Genomic DNA, 23,232 nt, shown 5'->3' on the forward strand with positions numbered 1-23,232 from the left:
GACAACTGGAGACATTTAAGGATGCAGGGACTGACAGAGACAGGGAAGAAGTCTCATCGTGACGAGTAAAGTTTACCTTGCCTGGATGGGCAGCTCTCTGGGTGCTCAGCACCCCCAAAGCTCTGATCCTAGAATTGTCCCTGTTCTCATCACAAAGTGCTTGACATCTCACTCATAATTCATATGTAAAAGATGTCTCTAGTAAATCCTTGAACTACTCAGCATCATGTGATTTAATCAGGTTATGCAAATCCAAATTCATTAAACACCAAAACACATGGCTTGCAACACAGTTTTCAAATTTTTTAATTAATATATTTTAATAGCTTTATCAAAAATAATTAACAGCCTGAATAATTACAAATCTTAAACATCCAGCTGTGCTGTCAAATCCACTTTAAGATTATGATAAAAATGTTTTGTTTCCATATATTTAAAGTAACTAACTGTTGAATTACCTTGAACACAGGAATTTATCTGTTGAACAAAAGCTTAATATAATAGGGTATTTCACAGCAGCACTTTCGATAATTTGGGAACCACAAAATGTGGTTTATATACAGAGTACTTTAAAGCAAAAAAGTATAACATAACAGTGGACATGTTTAGCTACACATTAGGACGTTTACTTACTGAACATTAGTGTAAACTTTAACTGTGCTCTCGTGAAATTGTCGTAAGTGCCGACCGGATACACAGATGCATTTACTCACTTTTCAACATGGCGGCTCTTGGCGTGTAGTGTTTTGTTTTGGTGCAAAATCCCACGGATTAATGTAACATTTGGAGGACCTGGTAGCCACCTGGTAAACAAAAAGCTATCACGATACCGTCATTGTTGTTACGTCCTTTAAGCTAATCTATTCCTTCGACTATCTGGGAGATGTATCGTCGCGGAGCGGCAAAGAAAGACAGCAAGCCGGTGAAGAAGGATGTGAGTGACAGTGATAAATACGCCGATCTGTTGGTTTTCGGCTATGCCTGCAAACTCTTCCGAGACGACGAAAGGGCTCTTTACCATGATCACGGAAAGCATCTTATCCCATGGATGGGGGACAAGAGCATCATGATTGATAGGTCGGTTGAACAAACTTAGACCGAAACATTATGCTAACAATCTCTCCTGTCCGCTAGCCTGTCTCAAAATTCAAGGGACCACGTTGGAGTTGTTGCTTGTTGAAGCTTGGAAACACCTGCAACTCGCGACGATTGTTTTATTTCTTGCCTCCTAACGTGTCTTGTTGGATGTCCTGAACTAAAAAAGAAAGAAAATTGGGGGGAAAAGAAAAACACCTGGTATCTAAAGTTTCTTCGGTAACATGCTAACTTGCAAATGCCTGTCAGTCTTTGCTAATGTTAGCCATGACTGACCTATTTATGCTTTTTGCTGTCAAGTTATTATACACTCCAGCTTACATTATAAGAGAACATTGGACAAATGGATTGAATAAAGTTTATTTGAGACTGGTTTAAGACCACATAGGCCTGCATAGTTCGCGCTAAATGTACCTCTTAAATTGGCAATTGCAGTAAATATATAAAAATACTCAAGTTATCTGTGAAATCGGCTTTGCATCTTGGCATGTTATGAGAATTTCCTCTAGAAGCTTTTTTCATGCTTTACACATGAATAATATGTCTAAGCTATAACATGTCTTTTTCCTGTTCTTTTCAAACGGACGTTTTCTAATATAAAGTGGTGAAGTCCCTACAAAACTTGGTATTTTACTATGCTTTTGTTTGCCAGAGCAAATTCTAGCAAAGACAAAAGTTACTGTCATTAAGGTGATTCAGTGTATCATTTTGACTAATTTTTTCCACCTTTTACATAGAAATTGTCCTTGTTGCAAAGTCATTGTAAACCTCCTTGAGTCTTGTATTTCTTTAAACATATTAAATCAATTGAATCACCTTAGTGTTCAGACCCAACTTATGTTTCATTTGTACAGCCTTTGTTTGTGTGTCTTTATTACATAACCCAGTTTTTCCACAGCAAGGTAGGCTAAGGGGTCCTTCCAAACCCCGAATGCCAACCTCAGCTCCAGATTTCTTTGTCTTCATGAAGAAACTGCAAGTGAGAGATGGCGTAGAGGGACGAACCTTGGAAAATGTCGTCCATTTGGGTTCTTACGGATAGGTATTTATGTGCTCGGGTTTGTGTGAATGTAACTTTCTTTGCAGATTTAGAAGTAATGATGAGTGTTACAGGGGATTATTGAACCCTGTAAGGTAAGAAGCGAGTTGCTTTGTTTGTCTTTTTTTTTCTTTTTCATTTCTAATGTTGTTGGCCTGTAAAAACAGGAAGAAAATACAGACAGAAAACTTGCTAGGTATATCAGAGCTCTATCCAAAATAATTCCCAAAGACTTAATTAGTATCATTATTGTGATGTATCCATTTTGAGAAAACATTCATGGAGGACTTACAGAGGTAGACCAGTTTTATATCTTTTATATTGTGGGTTTTAGGTTTTACAACCTTGGTAAGTAGGCCCATGTTCTGTATGAAAAGTTTTGTCTACTTCCTTTTCTCTAATCCTTTTTATCATCCAACAGATATGATGGACGTGGTCACTTACATGACCTTTCAGAGTATGACAGTGGGTCATGGAATACATCCTACCAGCTGTCAGAGGAAGAGGCCAGGATTGAGGCGCTCTGCGATGAGGAGAGGTACCTGGCACTGCACACTGACCTGCTGGAAGAGGAAGCTAGACAAGGTGAGCAGGATGCTCGTTTAAACATTTAGCAGTAATAGTTAAAAAAAAAAAAAAAGAGTGATATTAAAGGCAAGGAAAAATAATTTCAAAACATCTTATATACCTTAAATCTGCTGGAGCTCTTAAATAGGATATCATGACCTTACTTTCGTAATCTGTTTTCAAAAGCTGATTTTGTGTCAGTAGCTCAAACTTGTTTTCCGTTTGTAGTCAGGCCTTTTTAATAAAGATGTAGTTGCATGGGCTCATATGTCAGGGGATGCTCACTTAACAGCATTTTTGCTGTCTTCATCTTTTGCTCCAGTAGAAATTTTAAGGTAATGTCTACTGCTTCTTAGGATTTCCCATTTGTGATGAACACACTGACATTTACTTATTGCTAATGCTGGGCAGACACTGTGCGATTTTTTTTTTTTTCCAGTCGCACGATTCAGTTCCTGCTCAAACTCAAATTGGCCCATTTTGAGCCGATTTCTGAGTCCTACAACCGTTTTGGCGATCGGCCCGATTTTGGCCTTCATCGTGCGTCGTGCATCGTGTAGTATACATGGGGTAACGAGAAGCGATTAACACCTCACGACCAGCTCCCGATCATCAATCGCTTGGTCGTGAGGATTTCAAACCTGTTTGAAATCCTCGCGACCGTCGTGAGGGTGTCACCGCAGTTTCTCACACTGCGCACAGCAGTGCAGCATGTGATCTGGACACAAGCGATGGAGGCACAAATTGTAGAACTTTGGAAAGCTCATCCGAGCCTTTTCAATGTGGCCTCACAAAATTATCACGACCACAACAACCGTGAAAATAGTTGGATTTACACTGCTGCTCAATCACAGCTGCCTGATCAATGTTTTTCATTAGCAATTTAGCAAAGTTGATGGTGGTGGTGTGTCTGTGTGAGTGAAAGACAGAGAGGGAGAGCGAGCGACAGAATTTCTGTTATAACCTTCATTTTATGGACGCACAGTGTGAGCACTCAGGTCGCATCAGAGCATCGGACCGTATAGTGTGAGACCCTGCATCGTGACCTATGAACTTCTAACCCCTGCGAGTCAATCGTGCCGTTTGAGCAGGAGCTGAATCGCGCCACTGAAAAAATCGCACAGTGTCTGCCCAGCATTAGTTACAGCTTGTTGTCAATACGCTGGGGGCAGAAATTAAGTGATCCTCTGCTGAATTTGTAAATTTGTTTGCTTCCAAAAAAATGAACAGTCAGGTAAACGGGTAGCTTGATTTTAATGGAAATAAACATAATATCATCCAAAACTCCAGGGAAAAAAGTTATAAATTAAATTGCATATCACTGAGTGAAGTAAATATTTGATCCCGAAGCTAAATATGACTTGTTTGAAATACCTTGTTGGTAAGCACAACGGTAAGATGTTTTTTGGTTTTTTTTGTAGTTATTCACCACATGTGCACACGTTTCAGGAGGGATTCTTTGTTGAAACGCTTAAGTCCTTTGGCTTTAGAGTTGGTGTTTGTCAACCCAAACCTTCAGCTCCCTCCACAGATTCTGTAGGACTCACGAATGGCTGGTCCTATCCATGACCTTAATGTGCTTCTTCTTCGGCCACTCCTTTTTTGCCTTGATCGGATGTTTATGGGTCATCGTCATGCTGGGAGATCTATCCATGACCCATCTTCAGTGTTCCGGCTAAAGAAAGGAAGTTCTCATCCAAGATCTTATCATACAGGGCCCCGCCCATTAGCCCCTCAATGTGGTGAAGTCGTCCTGTACCTTTAGTAGAAAAACAGCCCCAAAGCATAATGCTACCACCTCTGTGCTTGGCTGTGGGGATGGTGTTTTTTGGGTCATAATCAGCATTTCTCTTTCCCCAAACGCTGCACTTTGGGTTGACCACGGCACTTTCTCCCAAGCCTTGGAGATGTTCACTGGCAAGCTTAAGATGGACCATCGCACGTGCCTTCTTTAGCAGGGGGACTTTGTGGGCTTTGCAAGAATAATTGATGCTCATTTGATTTCTTTCGAGAGTTATCAACTTCTCATCAAACAGTTTGCTCATTCCAGCCTTATGCAGGTCTATGATCTTGTCCCTGGTGGAAAAGTAGGAATGAAACAAATTGAGTATCTTCTGTGTGCTACATGGACACAGTCTGTGGAAGCCAGAATTCTTGCTGGGAAGGAGTTTAAGTCTCTGGCTAGAACTGAACCAATGATCTTGATGTCCTTATTTCTACTGTGACACTTGGATGGTTGAATCAGAAATTGGTGTAAACATCATGAAAGCTTGGATCCATTACTTTTGTATCAGCAGTTCAGGCTGGCGGCACTGATGTATTGGTGTGATATATTTTCTCGCCACACTTTGGGTTCGTTGTTACCAACTTTAAACAGCAGAGCCGACCTGAGTGTTGTTGCTGACCATGTCCATCCTTTTATTACCCATCTTCTGATGGCTTTCCAGCATGATGACGCATGTGTGTCACAAAGCTCAGATCACCTAAATCTTATTTCATTAGCATGACAGTGAGTTCTTTGCACTCAAATAGCCTCCACACTCACCAGATGTCAATCCATTAGAGCACCTTAGGGATGTGGTGAAACGGAAGGTTTGCATTATGAAAAACTACTACAAACTTAGTAGGTTAATGTTTATTGCTGCTTCTGTCATGCCTGTCATATTACACTAATTCAATTTATCAGGTCCTCTTTTGAACTCGTGTCATGCCTGTCTTGCTTTTTCACAGTTTAGAAATCTTCACTCTCTTCAAAGGCAGTCTGTGACAGTGTTTTAATTACTATCCAGTGCGTTTTAGTTTCAGGCATGCATCATCTTATGAGACTTCTTCTGCAGACTGCCACTGCACATAAAACTTGGATTTTATCCCAACAAAAATTGACAAGTCACATTTGCTAAAAAGTTTAATCTATGCTTCTTAACAAAATCCCTGGATTTTTTTTTTTCCCAGGCCAAATCTTCAGAGTAGAGTGACGCCCCCTTTCTAAGGCCTTTTCAGCTTTTAGACTCTTAAAAAGGGCTGGCTTTAACTCTTGAGTTGAAGAGCTGCAATTTCTATGGAAATCACATTTGACTCATCTAGGATACTTGCATCTCACTCATTTTACATAATATAATGAAGCTGGCTGTTTTGATGACAAAGCATCCTTCCAAAAGACAGACGTAATGACTGTAATTGAATTTAATAAGCCACAGTTTTAAGTGAAATATGGTCTCTTTTGCTCAAACTGACAGGTCAGAAGGAATCAGCTAATGGTTTGTGTAAAACACACACACACTGCAGAAGGTGGATCTTGCAGTCCGGTTTGCCCTTGAATTTGGAGATCTGACCCCATTTTGCTGAGGCGATTACCCATCTGTCCACTTAAGGGGCAGTGGGAAGCATAAGAAATATTTATAGAGTTCAATGAATTTCAGTAGAAAAGGGTTGGCTACAGGGTCCAACATGCATACTTCCTGTCCCCTTTTATATATTACATTGGTAGCATTATAACTATTTGTATATCATAATGATCATGAGTTATTTGAGATTAGAGCAGGGCGATATGGCCAAAAATATTTATCACGATATATATTTGAAAATTTGCGATAACGATATAACTGACGATATAATTGATGCGAGACAAAATACAACTCCACAACATTACTAGCGCAAAAAGACAACCTTTCATTTATTTTCACTTAAACAAGAAGCTGGTTTTTATGTACATTAAAGCTTTATAAAAATGTAACAGTGCAAATGCAAATTCCTTGCTGAAAGTTTAACCAAAAGGCATTTCCAGTAGAAATGGGCTGACATATCCTGAGCATAACCATGTATAATATCCACTGAAGTTAAAAAGAGGTGCTTTGCAACATTAAACTGCAGTGTGCAGTACGCATTTTTCGGACCATAAGGTGCACGGGATTATAAGGCACATTAAGCGAAACAAAGCAGTCAGATAAATCAAACTTTATTCAACTCATTCTTCTTGCTTCCTCCACTTCTGTACCATTGATTCATTAATGTTGAATTCTCTGGCAGCTGCTCTATTCCCATGTTGTTGCAGTATAGTAATGACTAACCTCGTATTGTGGATGGATTATCTCAGTTGTTCTCCTGACTGAAGTTTGGTCCGTTTACAGCATCCTGCCATGCGACTGCATTTGTCTCTAACTATCAGGAACCTTAACGTTAACTTTTATAAGTGGAAAAGTGTTAGTGTTCGTCCTCCAGCTTCACTGTTTATGTTATGCTAACATAGCTGTGTCGCTAGCGATCACATAGCACATCATTATATACCAGCTAGCCCAACTTCAGTAACCTTACAAACGTCATTGCTGTTTAGTTTCCTGTCTTCATTTATGTTGGAAGTGATAGCAGAGCTGTACGTTTGATTTTTTTCAGAAATCTCTCAGTCAGAACATGCTATATCATGCTAAGGTAACTAGCAAAACTAGCGAGCTAACTTCCGCTAGCTTCCTGCTAACTTCTAACTCCGTTAAATGTAATAAATTTTGTTTTCATGGATGCCTGGAAGTTAAACTTCATAGTTACACCTGGTAAAGCAGAAATGCTGATCGTTTTATTAAAGATGAAAGAATTTAGACAGTTTTTAACTCTCAGTGATGCTGCAGTGTTGTTTGACCTGAACGATACGGAGTTTAGGACCCAGATTACTCCCAGATTTAAGAGCATCTTAGTCCGACAATAACGACGGCCGCTTGCATGTTCTGCAAAAAAATGTGCTTTGTCGTGTATCTGAAGGACAAACACCAAACCAGTTCCACATCACTGAAGTTGCACCATTTTTACAAACCAATTCTGGTTCATCTGTTTCACTCAACAATCAGCCATGTGCGTATGAAAACAAAGGCACTGCGCATGCGCGTTTTACTCATATTCTATCGCGATATTTCATTTTCCTATCGTTGCCTAACATTATACCGGTATTACCGTGAACGGTATAATATGGCCCAGCCCTATTTGAGATTTTATATATATATATATATATATATATATATATATATATATATATAAATAAATACAGAGGCTACTGAGACACACTTAAGTACAGTCCTTCAACAAGCCATTTGTGCACTGCTTGCCAGCTGTATGTATGTATAGGTTGTTGCTTTCATCTCGGAGTGGAGTAAACGTTCTTCAGTGGCTTTTAAAATGCAATTTAGTTCATATATTTATTTTCTGGGTGAAAAGCAACCAAACTAAGGGAAGATATGTTAAGTTTTCAAACCAGAATAAATAAACATTAGGCTTTAAAGGACAATTGTAAGAAGAATTTTGTGAGCCTGTTAAAGTTTTCTATATATCTGCACGAGTATGTCCTAAAAGTACACAAAAACAATTAACAACAGTATTGTACAACCTTACGAAAAATATTAGCTCGTTTTGAATTTGATGGCAGAAAGGCATCTCAAAAACGCTGGGAGAGAGGACACAAAAAGCTAGAGAGGACACAAAAAGCTGGAGAAGTAAGTGGTACTAAAAAAAAACAGCTGGAGGAACATTTTGCAACTAATTAGGTTAACTGGTAACAGATCTGTAGCATCGTTGGTTAGAGAAAGAACATCTTAGAGAGGCAGGATTTCTCAGAAGTAAAGATGGACAGACATTCACCAATCGGCTGAAAAACTCTCTACAAATTGTGGAACAGTAATGTTGCAATGATGTCTCTGTATTTTTACTCAGTTGTATATAGCATTCGTATTCTATTTTTATCTTATTGTATATTTTTATTCTATTTTATTCTACTGTATATAGTATATTATTTTATTCTATTCTGTACAGCTGTGTACTGTATTTATTCTTATTGTATTCTAATTTTTGCGTCATAACTTTTGCACTGTCCACTTCCTGCTGTGACTAAACAAATTTCCCACGTGTGGGACTAATAAAGGTTATCTTATCTTATCTTATCTTATCTTAACATAAAATCATAAAAGACTTTTAAAATCTTATTATATACGGTAGATAATATCATTATGAGAATCAGAAGAAATCTCTGTGCGCAAGGGACAATGCCAGATATAAATAATGGATGCCTGTGATCTTTGGACCCTCAGGTGCCCCTGCATTAAAAATAGACATGATGTTAACGTGATCCGGAAATGCTGCCATCTCCCCTGAGCCTAAACTCAGTTCAAATGGACTGCCAGCATTCAGTCCAAAAGCCTGTATCTCTGAAGGGGGCGGCTGAGTTGACATGTTGCACATCTGAAAGGCACCACCAGTCTTGGAAGTTATATACAGGTTTTAAAGCAAGATACGCTCCCATCCAGAAGATTTATATTTCACCAAGACATTCCTATAGCGCAGACTGCATCTATTACAATAGCATCGATTTGTAGTAGATGAGTCTAAGCGCTGAAATGCTCTGTTTGCAGTCCAGATGTTTCACCAACTGAAACATTTAACGTGTCATGAAATGGAAAAAATACAACAAAGATGATCCAGGACTGTTGAGTTTTTAGAATCCTCTATCAGACAGGAATGAGACAACATTCCTCTCAGAAGTCCGACGGTCTGCTCAGTTCCCAGTTGTTTACGGGCTGCGTTAAAAGAAGAGGGGATGCTGCACAGTGATAAACACAGCCTGACCCTAGCTTTTCTGATATACGTCATTTCCATCAAATTCAAAGTGACCTTGTTTTATTCTTAGGCAAGGCAAGGCAAGTTTATTTGTATAGCACAATTCAACAACAAGGTGATTCAAAGTGCTTTACAGAGACATTAGAAACAAGAACAAATAAAAAGCATGATTTAAAATTGAATAAAACAAGCAAATAAACTAACTAACTAATTAACAAACAAACAAACAAACAAACAAACAAACAACAGTATATAAAATCAAAACAGATAAAATCAGAACAGTAGATAAAATCAGTAGTTAAATGTAAGTTTTGAAATTTAAGCTTAAAGTGTGGATTTGGTGCTTTATTCAAATGCAGCTGAGAACAGGTGAGTCTTCAACCTGGATTTAAATAAACTGAGTGTTTCAGCTGATCTGAGGCTTTCTGGGAGTTTGTTCCAGATATAAGGAGCATAAAAGCTGAATGCAGCTTCTCCGTGTCTGGTTCTGACTCTGGGAACTGATAAAAGACCGGATCCAGATGACCTGAGGGATCTGGATGGTTCATACTGGGTCAGGAGGTCATTGATGTATTTTGGTCCTAAACCATTCAGAGCTTTATAGGCCAGCATCAGAACTTTAAAGTCTATCCTCTGACGGACAGGCAGCCAGTGTAAGGACCTCAGAGCTGGACTGATGTGGTCCACTTTTTTGGTCTTAGTGAGGACTCGAGCAGCAGAGTTCTGAATGAGCTGTAGTTGTCTGACTGATTTTTTAGGTAGACCTGTAAAGATGCTGTTACAGTAATCAAGCCTACTAAAGATGAACGCATGGACTAGTTTTTCCAGGTCCTGTTGAGACATCAGATCTTTTATCCTTGATATATTCTTGAGGTGATAGTAAGCTGACTTTGTTATTGTCTTAATGTGTTTTTCTAAGTTTAGGTCTGCATCCATCACTACACCCAAATTTCTCGCCTGGTTTGTGGTTTTTAGATGTATAGATTGAAGTTCTCTGGTGACCTGTAATCGTTTTTCTTTGGCGCCAAAGACTATTACCTCAGTTTTGTTTTTGTTTAGCTGGAGAAAATTGTGGCACAACCAGTCATTGATTTCCTCAATGCATTTACCAAGAGCCTGTACAGGGCCTCGGTCTCCTGGTGACATTGTGATATATATTTGTGTGTCATCTGCATAGCTGTGATAGTTTATTTTGTTGTTGTTTATAATCTGTGCCAGTGGGAGCATGTAGATGTTAAACAGAAGCAGGGCTCGCAAAATCGCTAGCCCGACGTCCCGGAGCTAGCGATATCTCTGGTCAGGTGACCAAAATCTATCTCAGCCCCGCCCGTCGGGCTATATGATAACCCAACGGGTGGGGCTGAGATAGATTTTGGTCGCCTGACTGGAGATATCGCTAGCTCCGGGACGTCGGGCTAGCGATTTTGCGAGCCCTGAGAAGGGGTCCCAAGATGGAACCTTGGGGAACTCCACATGTGATACTTGTCTGCTCAGATGTGAAGTTACCTATTGATACAAAGTAAAATGTAATATTTTCTCAGTTAAAACATCTGATACTTTTTTATATTCTATTATTAATGAAATATGTGTTTATGGAAATTACAAGCTATTGTGTTCTGTTTTTATTTATATTTTATATAACATCCCAATTTTGGAGGGCAGTTGGGGTTGTACTCACTCCAATTCATCTTTTACCTTTCTTTGTACAATTGATTTGTGTGCAAAAGGTACCTTTCTTTGTGCATGACCAACTCTCTCATGAGATTCAGCTCAGACAAGCATCCTGACATTTTCTTTTAGTGTTCCTTGGTGTTATTCAGAATTCCCTTTTCTTTTCTATTAATGATGGTCTGTTGTTTTGGCCCAAGCGTGACACACAAAGATCTATACGATGACACTTCTAACCCCCTCTGTGTTTCAAAGATGGGAAGCAGGAGGTTCTACCTTACCTTACTACCTATGCAGTAAATAATGCAAACGAATGCTTCTCATTTAAACCACAAAGTTTTATTTTGGTCTCATCAACACACAAGACAGGACTGCGTCATTGTTTTGTTTAATTTTTCATCCACTACACGTCTGTATACTGTATATCTAATTAAAACTGACACAGTATCAACTTAAAAAGAGTAACATTCGTTATCTTCACAGATAGATGTCCTTCATCAAAATCAAAAGTCATCATCAGTTTGTGCAGACTGGTTTAAAGTGTTCTTCAACATTGCAGTCTCTTTTTTTTCCCTGATTATGTGTGTTTCCTAATCCTTCACAGAGGAGGAGTATAAACGTCTGAGTGAGGCTCTGGCTGATGAAGGCTCTTACAACGCCGTGGCTTTTAAATACAGCGCTGACTACTATGACCCCTCTCAGCCCACTGAGGAGGAGGATGCTAACAAGGAATCAGGTGAGAACTCGTCACAACTTCCCAGAGTAATGTAGTTACCGTGGGCTCTGTGTCACGTCTAGAATTGTAGTTGATTGTGTGTGCTGCAGTCAGCTGTGAAGAACACAGCAGCTCTTTCTGATATATAACATTTACAAAAACCAACTTTTTTTAATCCAAACAGCCATCTGCCCATTCATACACTTGAGGCGTTTGCTGAAGTTTATTTTTTGCCCAAAAAAAAGCTCATGACAAATGTGCAAAAAATTCAGTATTGCACTAGAATATCACCTCATGTAATCACCTCGCACCATCTGTGTTACTTTTAGTCCTCTATCTGTTTGTGACTTCTTGTTATGACCTATTTTGTGAGGAGCCTTCATGGATTCCCTGCTCCCTTGTGCAAACCTTAACCTCCTAAGACCCGAACTCTTCCACGGCATGCATTTTTGATTTCTCTTTGATATTTGGGCTGATTGGGACCCAATGAATGTAAAAACAAAGAATGACCAGATTTTTTTTTTTTTTACCTGATTTTTGTTTCTAAGAAAAATGAGAGCCACATATGAGGATATTTGTTTAAAATTTTGATAGAAGAGTAGCAGCATAATGTCCTCGTAAGTGGATCTCAGGCCCTTGTAGAGCAAAATTGAGTATTTTGGTCTAAATAACCCAAAATGTGATGTCCACATATGTGGACGCCAGGTCCTAGGAGGTTAAACTAACAGTCTTTTTCCCAAATGTCATCTAAACAGACCCTTTGCCCTCCAACACACCCTTGTCATGTCTGGAATGACTTCCCAAACATCCTCATGCTCAAGAAAAAAAAAAAAAAAGACTGCTTCCTAAAAGATAGACACTGACCCTGACACAGTTACTTCTGCTTTAAATATCTGATATACACACAGACTAGTTAAGCAGACTAGATGCCTCTCTGTGTCTCTGGTGAATTTGTAGAGCTGACCCCATGGTATACAAACATCTGCTAAAGATTCAGATGCCTGCAGAGGGTGACTTCGTGGAAAAAGTCAGAAAGGTCTCACATTTGATCTAGTTTGAGTCGAGCTCTATTTAAACTCTGAAACATTAATAAAAAAGTGGTCAAGAACTTCCCTCTTACCAAAGAGAGCATTAGCGCTTAAGGAAATATATCACAGTAATATACCAAGTTCAGTCATTCAGGTAAGGAAATCCCAAACAGTTGATTGTGTTTGTGTTGATTGTGTTTCAATGTGAGAAACATTTCGTCACTCATCCAAGTGAGTTCTTCAGTCTCAGCTGACTGCAGGTTTCCCAACCTTATAAACCGTACAGTTCCATAATGACTGAAACCAGCCCACTGACAAACAATGGGCTGTGAGGTCAGTTTCATGACCATTGATTAACAGCCACCGATCAAAGACCATTGATCAATGACAAATGGCCATGATTACCACAAAGAGTTGGCTGATCAGTGGTTTCACCTGCAGTCAGCTGAGACTGAAGAAGTCTCTTGGATGAGTGACGAAACATTTCTCCTTCTGAAAACGCTACGTCCACATGAACAGAATCAATTTTTTGGATTTATATTTCAATTATTTGGTTCTGATTGATAGCCAAACCAGAAGGTTAAATTCAGTACAGTTTATTACGTGTTCTGTCAAAACATGATAAATGCGTCTTATTGTTAGCCTCTCTGTTAAACCCCACACCAATCATTAGCCAGTCATTTCACAATATACCAATTAGTTTAACATCCTGTCAAAATAAGGAAGCTAATTTGAATAAGCAGTATCTCTTTGCTGAGGTTATTTAAATAATTCACTCTGTCTTCACTGAGTAGCTACTCTGTAGTGTGGCTTTAAATAAAGACAATGCTGGACTTCCCATTAAAAATGATCAGTTTCAATGGTTTTTATTTTAATGTGTAATTACCAATGAGATTTACTTTATATAAGATTTAAGAACAAGCTATATTATAAAGTTGCAAGTAGTTTAACCCTGATAACAGTGCTATTATATAACTATATTGAACAGTATTGCTTTTTTATTGCTTTTACTGTATAGCCCTTTATAAGCCTGTCGATTACATATTGTTGCCATGGCACACCTTCCACATGCACCCAAGTGGAATCCATAAGCATTGCTTTTTTTCTTTTTTAATTGCTTCAGAGATGCCTTTTGTTAATATAAAGGACCCCTTATTGGAGCAAACTCCCTACAGTACCTGGTTAAATATTTAAGCTCGTTTCCACCTGACCTGTATGTTGTCATCAAGATGAAGGTAAAGGCTAGAGTGCTGTTTTGCTTTGATGTATTTGTGTAGTGGGGAGGTTGGTAGAGGGCATGAGTTTCATCCATTTTTAAAATGTTTTAGGAGTTCAGAAATAATCTTAATGTTATTGCTGAACTGGGTAGATATAAAGTGGGGTTTGTTCGTTTTTTGTTGCCGATGATTGTCAAAAGTTAATCTGTTTATCGGTATATTTATTTTCCATTCTCATGTCCCTTCATTTGTGTAGAGGAGGCAGAGCCTGAAGAGAGTGAAGAACCATTCGTTGCTCCCGCAGGGCTTTCTATCCCTCCTGATGTGGAGTTGGTGAGTGTTAGATATTCTGCTTCGTTTCTTGAAACTCTGACTTTTTCTGTCTTTTTAGGTGGATCTTTAAATGAGTTCAGTTCATGCTTTTCTTTTTCTCATTCTCATTTTCTCACAGACCAAAAAAACATTTTCAAAATCCTATTATCACAATATTTAAAAAACAAAAATACTGTACACACTTAACAAATGCTCGCTACTTTCACAATAAGTAGTGAGCTCACAGATGATGGCGTGTCAGAGTGAAAACCAAGCTGGGGTTAGGTTACTTTGCTTTAGAAAACAAAACAAAATCAGAATACTAGCTAATGTGATGAGCTGGAAATGTAATTCATGTGCCGATTTGCAACCTTGTCAGACATGCTGATCATTCGCTTTTGTAGATGATCGAGTGGTGGTCACTTTGAATTGTATCTCCTTTTCCTTCATGAAGAATAGGCTGGTGCAGCCTGTGCTAAAGGTGCTAATAAAGAAAATACTGAAGCGCCTTTCTTTTGTATTCAGAGAATTCAGCTGCCTCTTATTATGGCTGCCACTTACTTACTAGTTGAAAACACTTCAAAATGAGAAGTGTGCCAAGCTTGTAGAATCATTCCCAAGAAGATTTAAGTCTGTCCAAAATCCTTTAACCAAGTAATATGGGAAGGATCCGAATACTTCATATAAAAACAAATTCAGGCATTTATTTTCAGTGAATAAACTAACTATGCAGAAAACTTAATGATCTGTAGACTTTCAAAATGAGCTGTATGTACAGTGTGCTCTATGTTTAAATGTGATGTCACGACATTCTACATGTGTCTTAACTATAGATTTATGTTGTGTTGTCTGCCTTTGTTTTTGAATCACAGATTCAAATAATTTCTATATAACACGCAAACCAAAGCAACAGAAATGACTCTGCAATAAGTTGAAAATCTGTGAGTTTCACAGGGGTTTGCTGAAAGGGGATTTTGTCCTAAAATTGTATGGCTGTCCAGCCTTACTCTGAGGCAGAATGCCACATAGTTTTTGTTTGTGAAAAAACACTTCTGTGCCAAAAGATAATGTTTCACATTGACATACCATCTAAAGAAGGAAACAGTTGAAGTAATAGAAAAATATAAGATTTTCTGTTGCTTTGTTGTGTCTGATATCCACGGCCAGAAGCCTGATGATTCCCTGTAGCCACTGTCCTATGCAAAGAGAGTCGGTCTCTCCTGCCGTTGTACACAGATGTTGAGAAGTGATCCATCCCACTTAGGAATTAGTGACAGTGTATAGGGAGAGTCTTTTTATGTGAAAGCAACGAATGCGTTTTTCCTGCTTTCCTTCTTTCAAAGATGAATATAAAAGAGTCATTCTCCCCTGTCAGGGATTAACACATGTCGGGAAGCATAACACCTCCCTAAGGAAATGCTACGGCAAATGTTGCATGTGAAAAAAGGCATGCTTTAATGCCAGTATTATACCATGGTGGGTATATGAGAATCAAAACAACCTTGTGTTTGCATATATACAAACACAGCATAGCTGCTGCTCTGTATGATTTGCATATATTATCAATCTCTACTCCTTGGTTTGTAGGGAATATCACCAGGAGAAGCCCTTGAATATTGGGCAAATTCACAACACAGCCTGATGGGATTCTAATATTTACCTGAAGGATAGATAAATATGTCTGTGACACACTAAAATAAGAGCATGGCTCAGTTTGACGTGCCTTATTTCTCACAAGCTTCTTAATGAAACTATTCAAGGCCTGGTTCAAAATTATTAAGCTGGTAAAATTAAATTATTCATATGCTATGAAAAATACATTTTTATTATAGCAGCTACCAGTCCATTAATTGGATTAGTTCTGTTTTAGTAGTCTTAAGGTGGACTTTTGCCACTTTCATTCGCCGTTATTAATTATTTTATGATTATTAGATTTGCCCTTGTTTTCACAAGTATAGCTTAATAATAGGTAACACTGAGAGAGAGCAGAGCAGTTTACCTCAAAAGGTCCTTGGCCAAGGATGTCTTTGAGCATTTTAGATAAGGTCAGGGTGTCACATTTTAGTACAGCTCTAGTAATAAGTACAGGTGCAAATTAATCTCTACTCACTAACCTTTGTTAACTGAGAGACAATATGGTTGGAAACATTACATATTACTTTCACATTGGCATTCCTAATGGCTATTCTTTGGGTAACAGTGTTGCAGAATAATAGGTGCGAGACACCATGCTCTTCTCTTTTTTTATGAGATAAAATAAGTACGTAAAAGTTCCAAACACCCTTTTCCCTTAATTGCTAAGTTCGTAAGTGGAAGTGAGAAGGGATTGTGTATGTCAGAAAGTCCTTGGCAGCTTAAAAGATAATAATGATCTGTTTTTGTTGGACGCCAGTCTTTTTTTGGCAGTGTTTTGAAAGGTGGTATTTATTATGACTTTCAACTTGATGGGATATGTGTATTCTTTGGAAGACTGCTGCACTTCTCTGTACTCTCTAGGTATTGGCAAAGATTAATCATTGAAAGCACACAAGGCAACCAATAATGAATGAATAATGGACCATTTCTTGTTCCACTGATTTCCACCCCATGTGTATTTTCAGAATTAATGTCATCACAATGAGCATAAGAGTGCTGGGCATGAAAATGTTTCTGTAACAAAATTGCCTCTGTTCTTGGTGTACTGTGTGTTGCATCTTAATGCCCCGTCTGTGGTGCCGATGCTTATTTGTCACAAATTTTTCACCACGTGTCTTAAAGGAGAAAAGTTTTCTCCTTTGCAAATTGAAAAAAAAAATGTGTGTTTTTCAGAAACTGAAATATAATAATAGAAACTGTCTGCATTTTTAAATGCAATTTCTTAATTTCTTGACTCTTTTGTAGCCTGCAACCACCAAGACCCACAACATCATTGAGAAGACGGCCAACTTTGTCTGTCAGCAGGGGGCTCAGTTTGAGATAGTGTTGAAAGCGAAGCAGTCTGGTAACTCCCAGTTTGACTTCCTTCGTTTTGACCATTACCTGAACCCTTATTACAAATACATCCTGCGGTCCATGAAGGAAGGTCGATACAATGTTGCCTCTGACAGCAAGAAGGAGCAGTCGCAGGGTGAGTTACAGAAAGCATTCACTGGATCCACCACATTGCATATGCATGTGTCTCGTACGGTAACTAATGTGTAATTGTTAGATTGATCACAACGTATAAGTAGTCAAACAGTGCGGAATACACTAAAAACATTCATTATTGGCAATAATTTGTTTCATCTGTACATTGTTTTTTTCGTTCTGCAGAATCTGATTCTGATGATTCAGATGATGATGGAGATGGGAGCTACCTCCATCCCAGCCTTTTTGCCCCTAAAAGGAGCTCTCGCCTGGAGGAGCTAATGAAGGTATTGTAAATTTTTTCTTTCTTTTTTTTCTTATAGTAGAAAGTTTTCCACAAACAGGCTTGTTACCACAGAATTCTTTTTAGGTCGACTGGAATATTAATAGGAGAAATTTCTCAGCCAAATATAATGCTGATATTTTTCTGAAAAGATACTCAAATGTTGAGCTGCATAATTTTATTTGTGAACATAAGTTAATGTTTTGGGTGGGGTTTTTGTGGGGTGGGGGGTGTTCTGTAAGACTGATCCGTTTCTAACCAGTAGCACCATCTGGCATCTAAAATTGATTTACATGCCTTTAATGCAACCCAAGTCTGTTACTGAGACTAATATCTTAGAGCTTTACTCTGTTTCCCGGTCTTCATGCTACTTCAGTTGTTAGTGTTTTCATGTGCCTTGTCATTAGAGCCATTAGTCTTTGTGCAGCAATAATGGGAGCATGCCTCTTTATAGAAACATAATGAGCTTCTTTTAGTAGAAGCTGCCTAACAGTTGTCTCCCATCAAGAGGGATTCGTTATCAGATTTTCCCCTGTAATTTTCTACTGAAGACTCATATTTTAATGTTTAAGGTTTCATGGGGTTAAAGCTTAAATCTTGTAGACTTGTAATACCACAATAAGGACGATTAATGTGTATGATTTGAATAATGCAAGATATTTAAATACATGCCATTTTAGAGGGCTTTGAAGATATTTTAATGCATTAAATGCTCCTTTCTCATGTAATGCTTGCAGGAACTCAAATGTTTTAGTATCGCTTTGCAACAAACAACATAATGGTGTGAAATGTTATTTTCACCGGACTGGCCTTTTTTGTCTTGTAGCCTCTTAAGGTGTTGGACCCAGATCATCCCCTGGCAGCACTAATTCAAAAAGCCCAACAGGAAAGAAATGGGACAGCAGCAGTGGCAACAAACCAAGAGGAAGCTCCAGCTAGTCTACCAACACAATACAGCGCCGACCGTGAGTAGAGTCATTCTGATAGAAAACCGCATTTTGACATTTTTAGTTTTTCAGTCATGGTCTTTACATGATGGGTCCCTCTGTACTATTTTGTTCAGCTTTTGTCTTATACACTGCCAGTTATTCATCAAAACTCCCTTCAACAAATACTGAGTGTAGTCTATCATTGAGGAAAATGGTTTCCAGTCTCTGCAGCGAAGAAATACTGAATTCAGTGGGTTTTTTTCCCATGGTAGGCCAAGCGTACTAAACGGTTAACCTGACCTGAGCCAGTATTCAGATCCAGAAAGACCTTTGGCTTGGGGTCATGACAGGCAAAGAGATCGAAGGCTTGATAACATGATAAACGTGTACTGCAGTGCTAATCTGGGTATCAGATGAGTGTTTGAATGAACTGTTTCACATGTGATTTTAAAGTGATTGCTCAGACTTCATGTATAAATAAACACAGGGAGATTATATTGTTCGATGAAATCCTTATCTTGCCAGATTCCATTAAAAAAATTTCTACTATAACAAAATAAAAATTCTAACAAGATAAAAATAAATAAAATGAGTATCCTAGAAATTTAAAGAATAGTTCAAGTAATGAATGTGCAAACAATGAAATGAGTTAAAGAGTTTTAAAAAAGCTCGAGTTGTATTTTTTTTTTTTTAAATACATTCACTCTTTTTTAAGTTAATCTGATAACGTCTAAACATGGCTTCGTGCTTGAATGCCACCCTAGTTCACTTGACCGTCAGGTCAGAGCATAATGGGATTTTACTATAACTTTCAAGGTAGCACAAGACTTGAATGCATGCTGTGACTTAAACTGATGGTTTTCTCTTGATAACACACTCCAGTATCTTGAGTTTCAGTTCTGATTAAGATCCTTCTTTTAGATGATAGCAGTAATGTCAGGGTGAAAAAAATCTAATCAATTTCTAATGTTCGATGTTCAAGGTCTGAACATCAAGACTTTTCCATATTTCTGCGCAAAACATCAGACTACTGAGGATGTTATTACGCCTAGCTACGGGTATTCAAATATAATATTAAAAAGAGGGATATCTCTCTGAATTTAAGAGCGAACATCCTTTCATTGGGTGATGTTGTGCAACAAGTCTTTTGCATGTAAGGGTGAAAACCCCAGGCAATCTGTCAAAACGCCTAAAAACACTTTCAGTTTTCTTGATAGAGAAAATTGGATATGTCATTAAAGTCAACCAGCTTAGTGACTAACGTGTTAATATATCCCAGCCTCCACTTTGACACTGACCATTTATTTTGTCCTCGTCCCTTTATTGCACATTCTTCTTTCTTTTTCAATAACAGTCTTTGTGATATAAACCTGCTGATGACTGAGAAACTTTTCTTGGACAGGGGCCACACATTGACTTTTATAACCCAGTTGCCAAAATAGCTGGAAGTCTTTGTAAATTTGCCAGTGATTTCAATTCTGTATTTATTTAACAGTAGTACGATGATGCAGTACAGAATTTTGACAACACTCTGGGAACATGGAGACCAGTTGCTATCAATGCTTTCAGTTGATGACACTAAATGGGTGTCGTGGCTGCACAGCAGGCAGGCCAGTTTAGTTTTTCTGCAGAGCCACCCTAACCTGAATATGTACCTGTGTAACCTGTAAACCTCTGTAAGTTGGGACTAGGTAAAACAGTTAGAGTTCTGTCTGCAGATGATTAGCAAAAAATGAATTAATTAATAAAACTGGCTAAAAAGTTTTATTGTTTTACATTTATTTTTGCAACAGATCTTTTGTGGAGTTATTTTTCTTGTTTTTAAGTTTTTAATTAAGGTCCTCTATAACATTTGCTCACTGTTCAGTTCAGTTCAAGCTAAGATGACTGAAACGGCTCACTAAAAAAAAAGTAAAACTTTGAGTTTTTTCGATAAACCTGATGCAGGATTATTAACTGCAGATGCCTTTGTATATGGATTGTTCGAGATCTCTCACATGGTCCAATCGAAATAACTGCATGTTGATTGTTTAGTGAACTTATAATGTTAAAAGAAGAGATTATTTGACTTTGACAGAAGTTCCTTAACACTGCGTTCTTTTTAAGACGATCAAGTTTTGGTACCTTTGCAAAAAGAGATTTCTGGTCCTGCAGAAGTCTGTGGAAAAACATGCATTTGTGATTACCTCTATAAACAATTTAAATTCATTTGAATTTCACATCAACAAATACATAAAATATATAGATACCTTTTATTTATATAAAAGGTGAAAAATGTTGGTTTAGAAACAATTTAAACTTGAAAAACACTCTTGCTGTGATCAGGAGGCTGTCTTTCTCCACCTCTCCCATTTTCCCTGCCTTGAAAATCTTGAAAATGTATCAGTTATTTAAAGGTTTACCGAACAAGTCTGGTGTGACAGTTTCCATATTCAGTTAGAGGTGACTTTTGTCTGACCTGTGGTTGTTATTTACCAAGGTTAAAATGAAAAGTTTGCACAATTGAGTCTGAAATGAAATACTTCATCATGTTAGAATCTATTATAATGCCCCATCAATTTATATAAAATCTCAACAGCTATTTCACAGTTCTTCACACTTTTCACTTTAGCTGCACATGAGGTGGACACAAAACAAGTGCTCCACACTCAAGGACAAGTTGGCTGAGTGGTTAAGTGTATCCTAACTAAAGCAGAATCTGGTTATCCTCCTAAAGTTATTATTTATTGGATAAGTGTGGAAATGGTTTGAATTAGGTCATGCAGTTTGGTCAACAGGTGGCAGCATTTTAGCAGTGAGTGTGTGAGGATGTTTTCAGACGTGTGCTGCTATTTAACTTTTAATAGTTTATATTTGCATACCAGCGAAGCTTTTCCTGGCTAAATAAATGTTCATATGACTGGCTACAGCATGTTTGGGTATAAATGTGAAAGTTGTTTCTTAACAAAGAGGCATCAACTTACAATATATGATATATTTAGTTCATTTTGGTGGGGGTGTTGTTTCTGTTTTATCACACACAGTTAAATAGTTTCTTGGAGGCATGTGTATTTGATCTAATTCCTGCCTCAATTGTTTTCAGCAGCAGTGTACTATGGATATTACATGCTGCCAGATGGATCGTTCTGCTTAGCTCCGCCTCCCCCAGGTATAGATGCCACCTCATACTATAATAATATGACCTCAGCTGTCATGGCACCACCTGCTTCTACCGAGGCCGTGGCTAATTTGGGCTCTGCACCCACCCCTGCTGAAACTGTCACAGTAGCAACAGCAGCTACAGCCCCCACTCAGGACTCCAGCTCTGTTCCTCCAGCAAGTGTACCAGAAATCAGGTGGGCTCTGACACTGCATGGAAACGCTTTTCACTTTTCTTTATGGTAGCCTTGACATCAGTTAGTTTAATTTTGCCTTAATCAGAAATGATTAAATGTGTTTTCTTTAAGAACCTTGATCAAGCATAATGATGACTGTTATTTACCCAAAAAGCTAAGTTAGTGTTTTGCTTAAATTGTCTGAAGTTACATTTTAAATTCAATTATTACATAGTGTATTTAAATACAAGAATGAAAATGATGCCATATTAAAAGTTGAAACTTTCAAAGATAAATTGTATTCACATCTTAAATTTCCCCTCCAAACAGTTCAAAAGCTGAACTTCCAGTTTCCACCCCATCAGCAGCAGCCATCATTCCCCCACCACCCGACATCCAGCCGGTCATAGACAAGCTGGCTGAGTACGTTGCAAGAAATGGTCTGAAGTTTGAGGCGAGCGTCCGTGCCAAGAATGATCCGCGGTAAGTTTTCTTACCAGAAATAAACCTGCTGTTCCAGTCAGGTCTCACTTTAGGAACTCCTGTTAGTAATTTTGCCATCAGATATGGCATAACCTCTTTATCATCCCCCGGCTCATTTTTCTGAGCGCTCGCCTCTCATCTTTGTATGTTTTCTTCTCTCTGTGCACTGTAGGTTTGAATTTCTGCAGTCCTGGCATCAATACAACACCTATTACGAATTTAAGAAGAAATACTTCATGCAAAAGGAAGGAAAAGGCTTGCCAGAGGTAATATAAGCATTGCGCTGTATACATTATGCTTCTGTGCGTATTAATCTAACTCTCTTTATCTTTCTTTGCCATTTAACATTAATGTAACAATGGTTCCTTCAATCAAAACTTTAATTACTTATTTTTTTAATACCCTGCAAGGTGTGTGGTTTGGTTAATGGTATATGTACATTTACAGACATGAAACTTCTAAGTATTAAATATTGTTCCTACATAATGAATAATAATGAATTATAACAGTTAATAATGACTGCACTGAAGCAGTTCTCTCATTTGCATCACTGCTACAGATCCATAAATGATCAAGATTACTGCATAAAGCCCTTAAGAGCTTAATAAAGCTGTGGCTCACAAGCAGCGGTGCTGTCATGGACACTGACTAGAAGCAGTTTTACAAAGACTGTGAAGAAATGTTTCTTACAGAAAGATCAGTGTGACTAATTTTTCAAAAATCACTAAACCAAACCAATGGAAAGTTTTTAAATTTCATCCAGAGCGACGACATTAAATGCACAATAGAAAGTACCAAAGAAGACATTATGTGCTAGAGTAGGGACAAATGCTGCACAAACAAAATAAGATTGATAATCAATTAATCAGACTTGACTTTAAGCGAA

At 38.1% G+C, this 23,232-nt stretch overlaps 1 protein-coding gene across 1 annotated transcript in view; it reads left to right on the plus strand.

Annotated features, from left to right (window-relative positions):
• Nucleotides 1-726: 726 nt before the first annotated feature.
• The window catches only part of sfswap (splicing factor SWAP), a 56,069-nt gene continuing 33,563 nt past the window's right edge, over nucleotides 727-23,232 (plus strand). The window contains exons 1-10 of the mRNA XM_085359736.1: nucleotides 727-1,077; nucleotides 2,556-2,719; nucleotides 11,565-11,696; nucleotides 14,177-14,253; nucleotides 17,113-17,338; nucleotides 17,524-17,624; nucleotides 18,447-18,585; nucleotides 21,635-21,884; nucleotides 22,194-22,346; nucleotides 22,519-22,612. Coding sequence (XP_085215862.1) covers nucleotides 884-1,077; nucleotides 2,556-2,719; nucleotides 11,565-11,696; nucleotides 14,177-14,253; nucleotides 17,113-17,338; nucleotides 17,524-17,624; nucleotides 18,447-18,585; nucleotides 21,635-21,884; nucleotides 22,194-22,346; nucleotides 22,519-22,612 — 1,530 coding nt within the window. The 5' untranslated portion in view covers nucleotides 727-883. The remainder of the gene's footprint in view (nucleotides 1,078-2,555; nucleotides 2,720-11,564; nucleotides 11,697-14,176; nucleotides 14,254-17,112; nucleotides 17,339-17,523; nucleotides 17,625-18,446; nucleotides 18,586-21,634; nucleotides 21,885-22,193; nucleotides 22,347-22,518; nucleotides 22,613-23,232) is intronic.

This window comes from Diplotaxodon limnothrissa, linkage group LG7 (genome assembly GCF_057381915.1).
Source record: "Diplotaxodon limnothrissa isolate DT_005_m linkage group LG7, D_limnothrissa_male_GT1.1, whole genome shotgun sequence".
NCBI lineage: Eukaryota > Metazoa > Chordata > Actinopteri > Cichliformes > Cichlidae > Diplotaxodon > Diplotaxodon limnothrissa.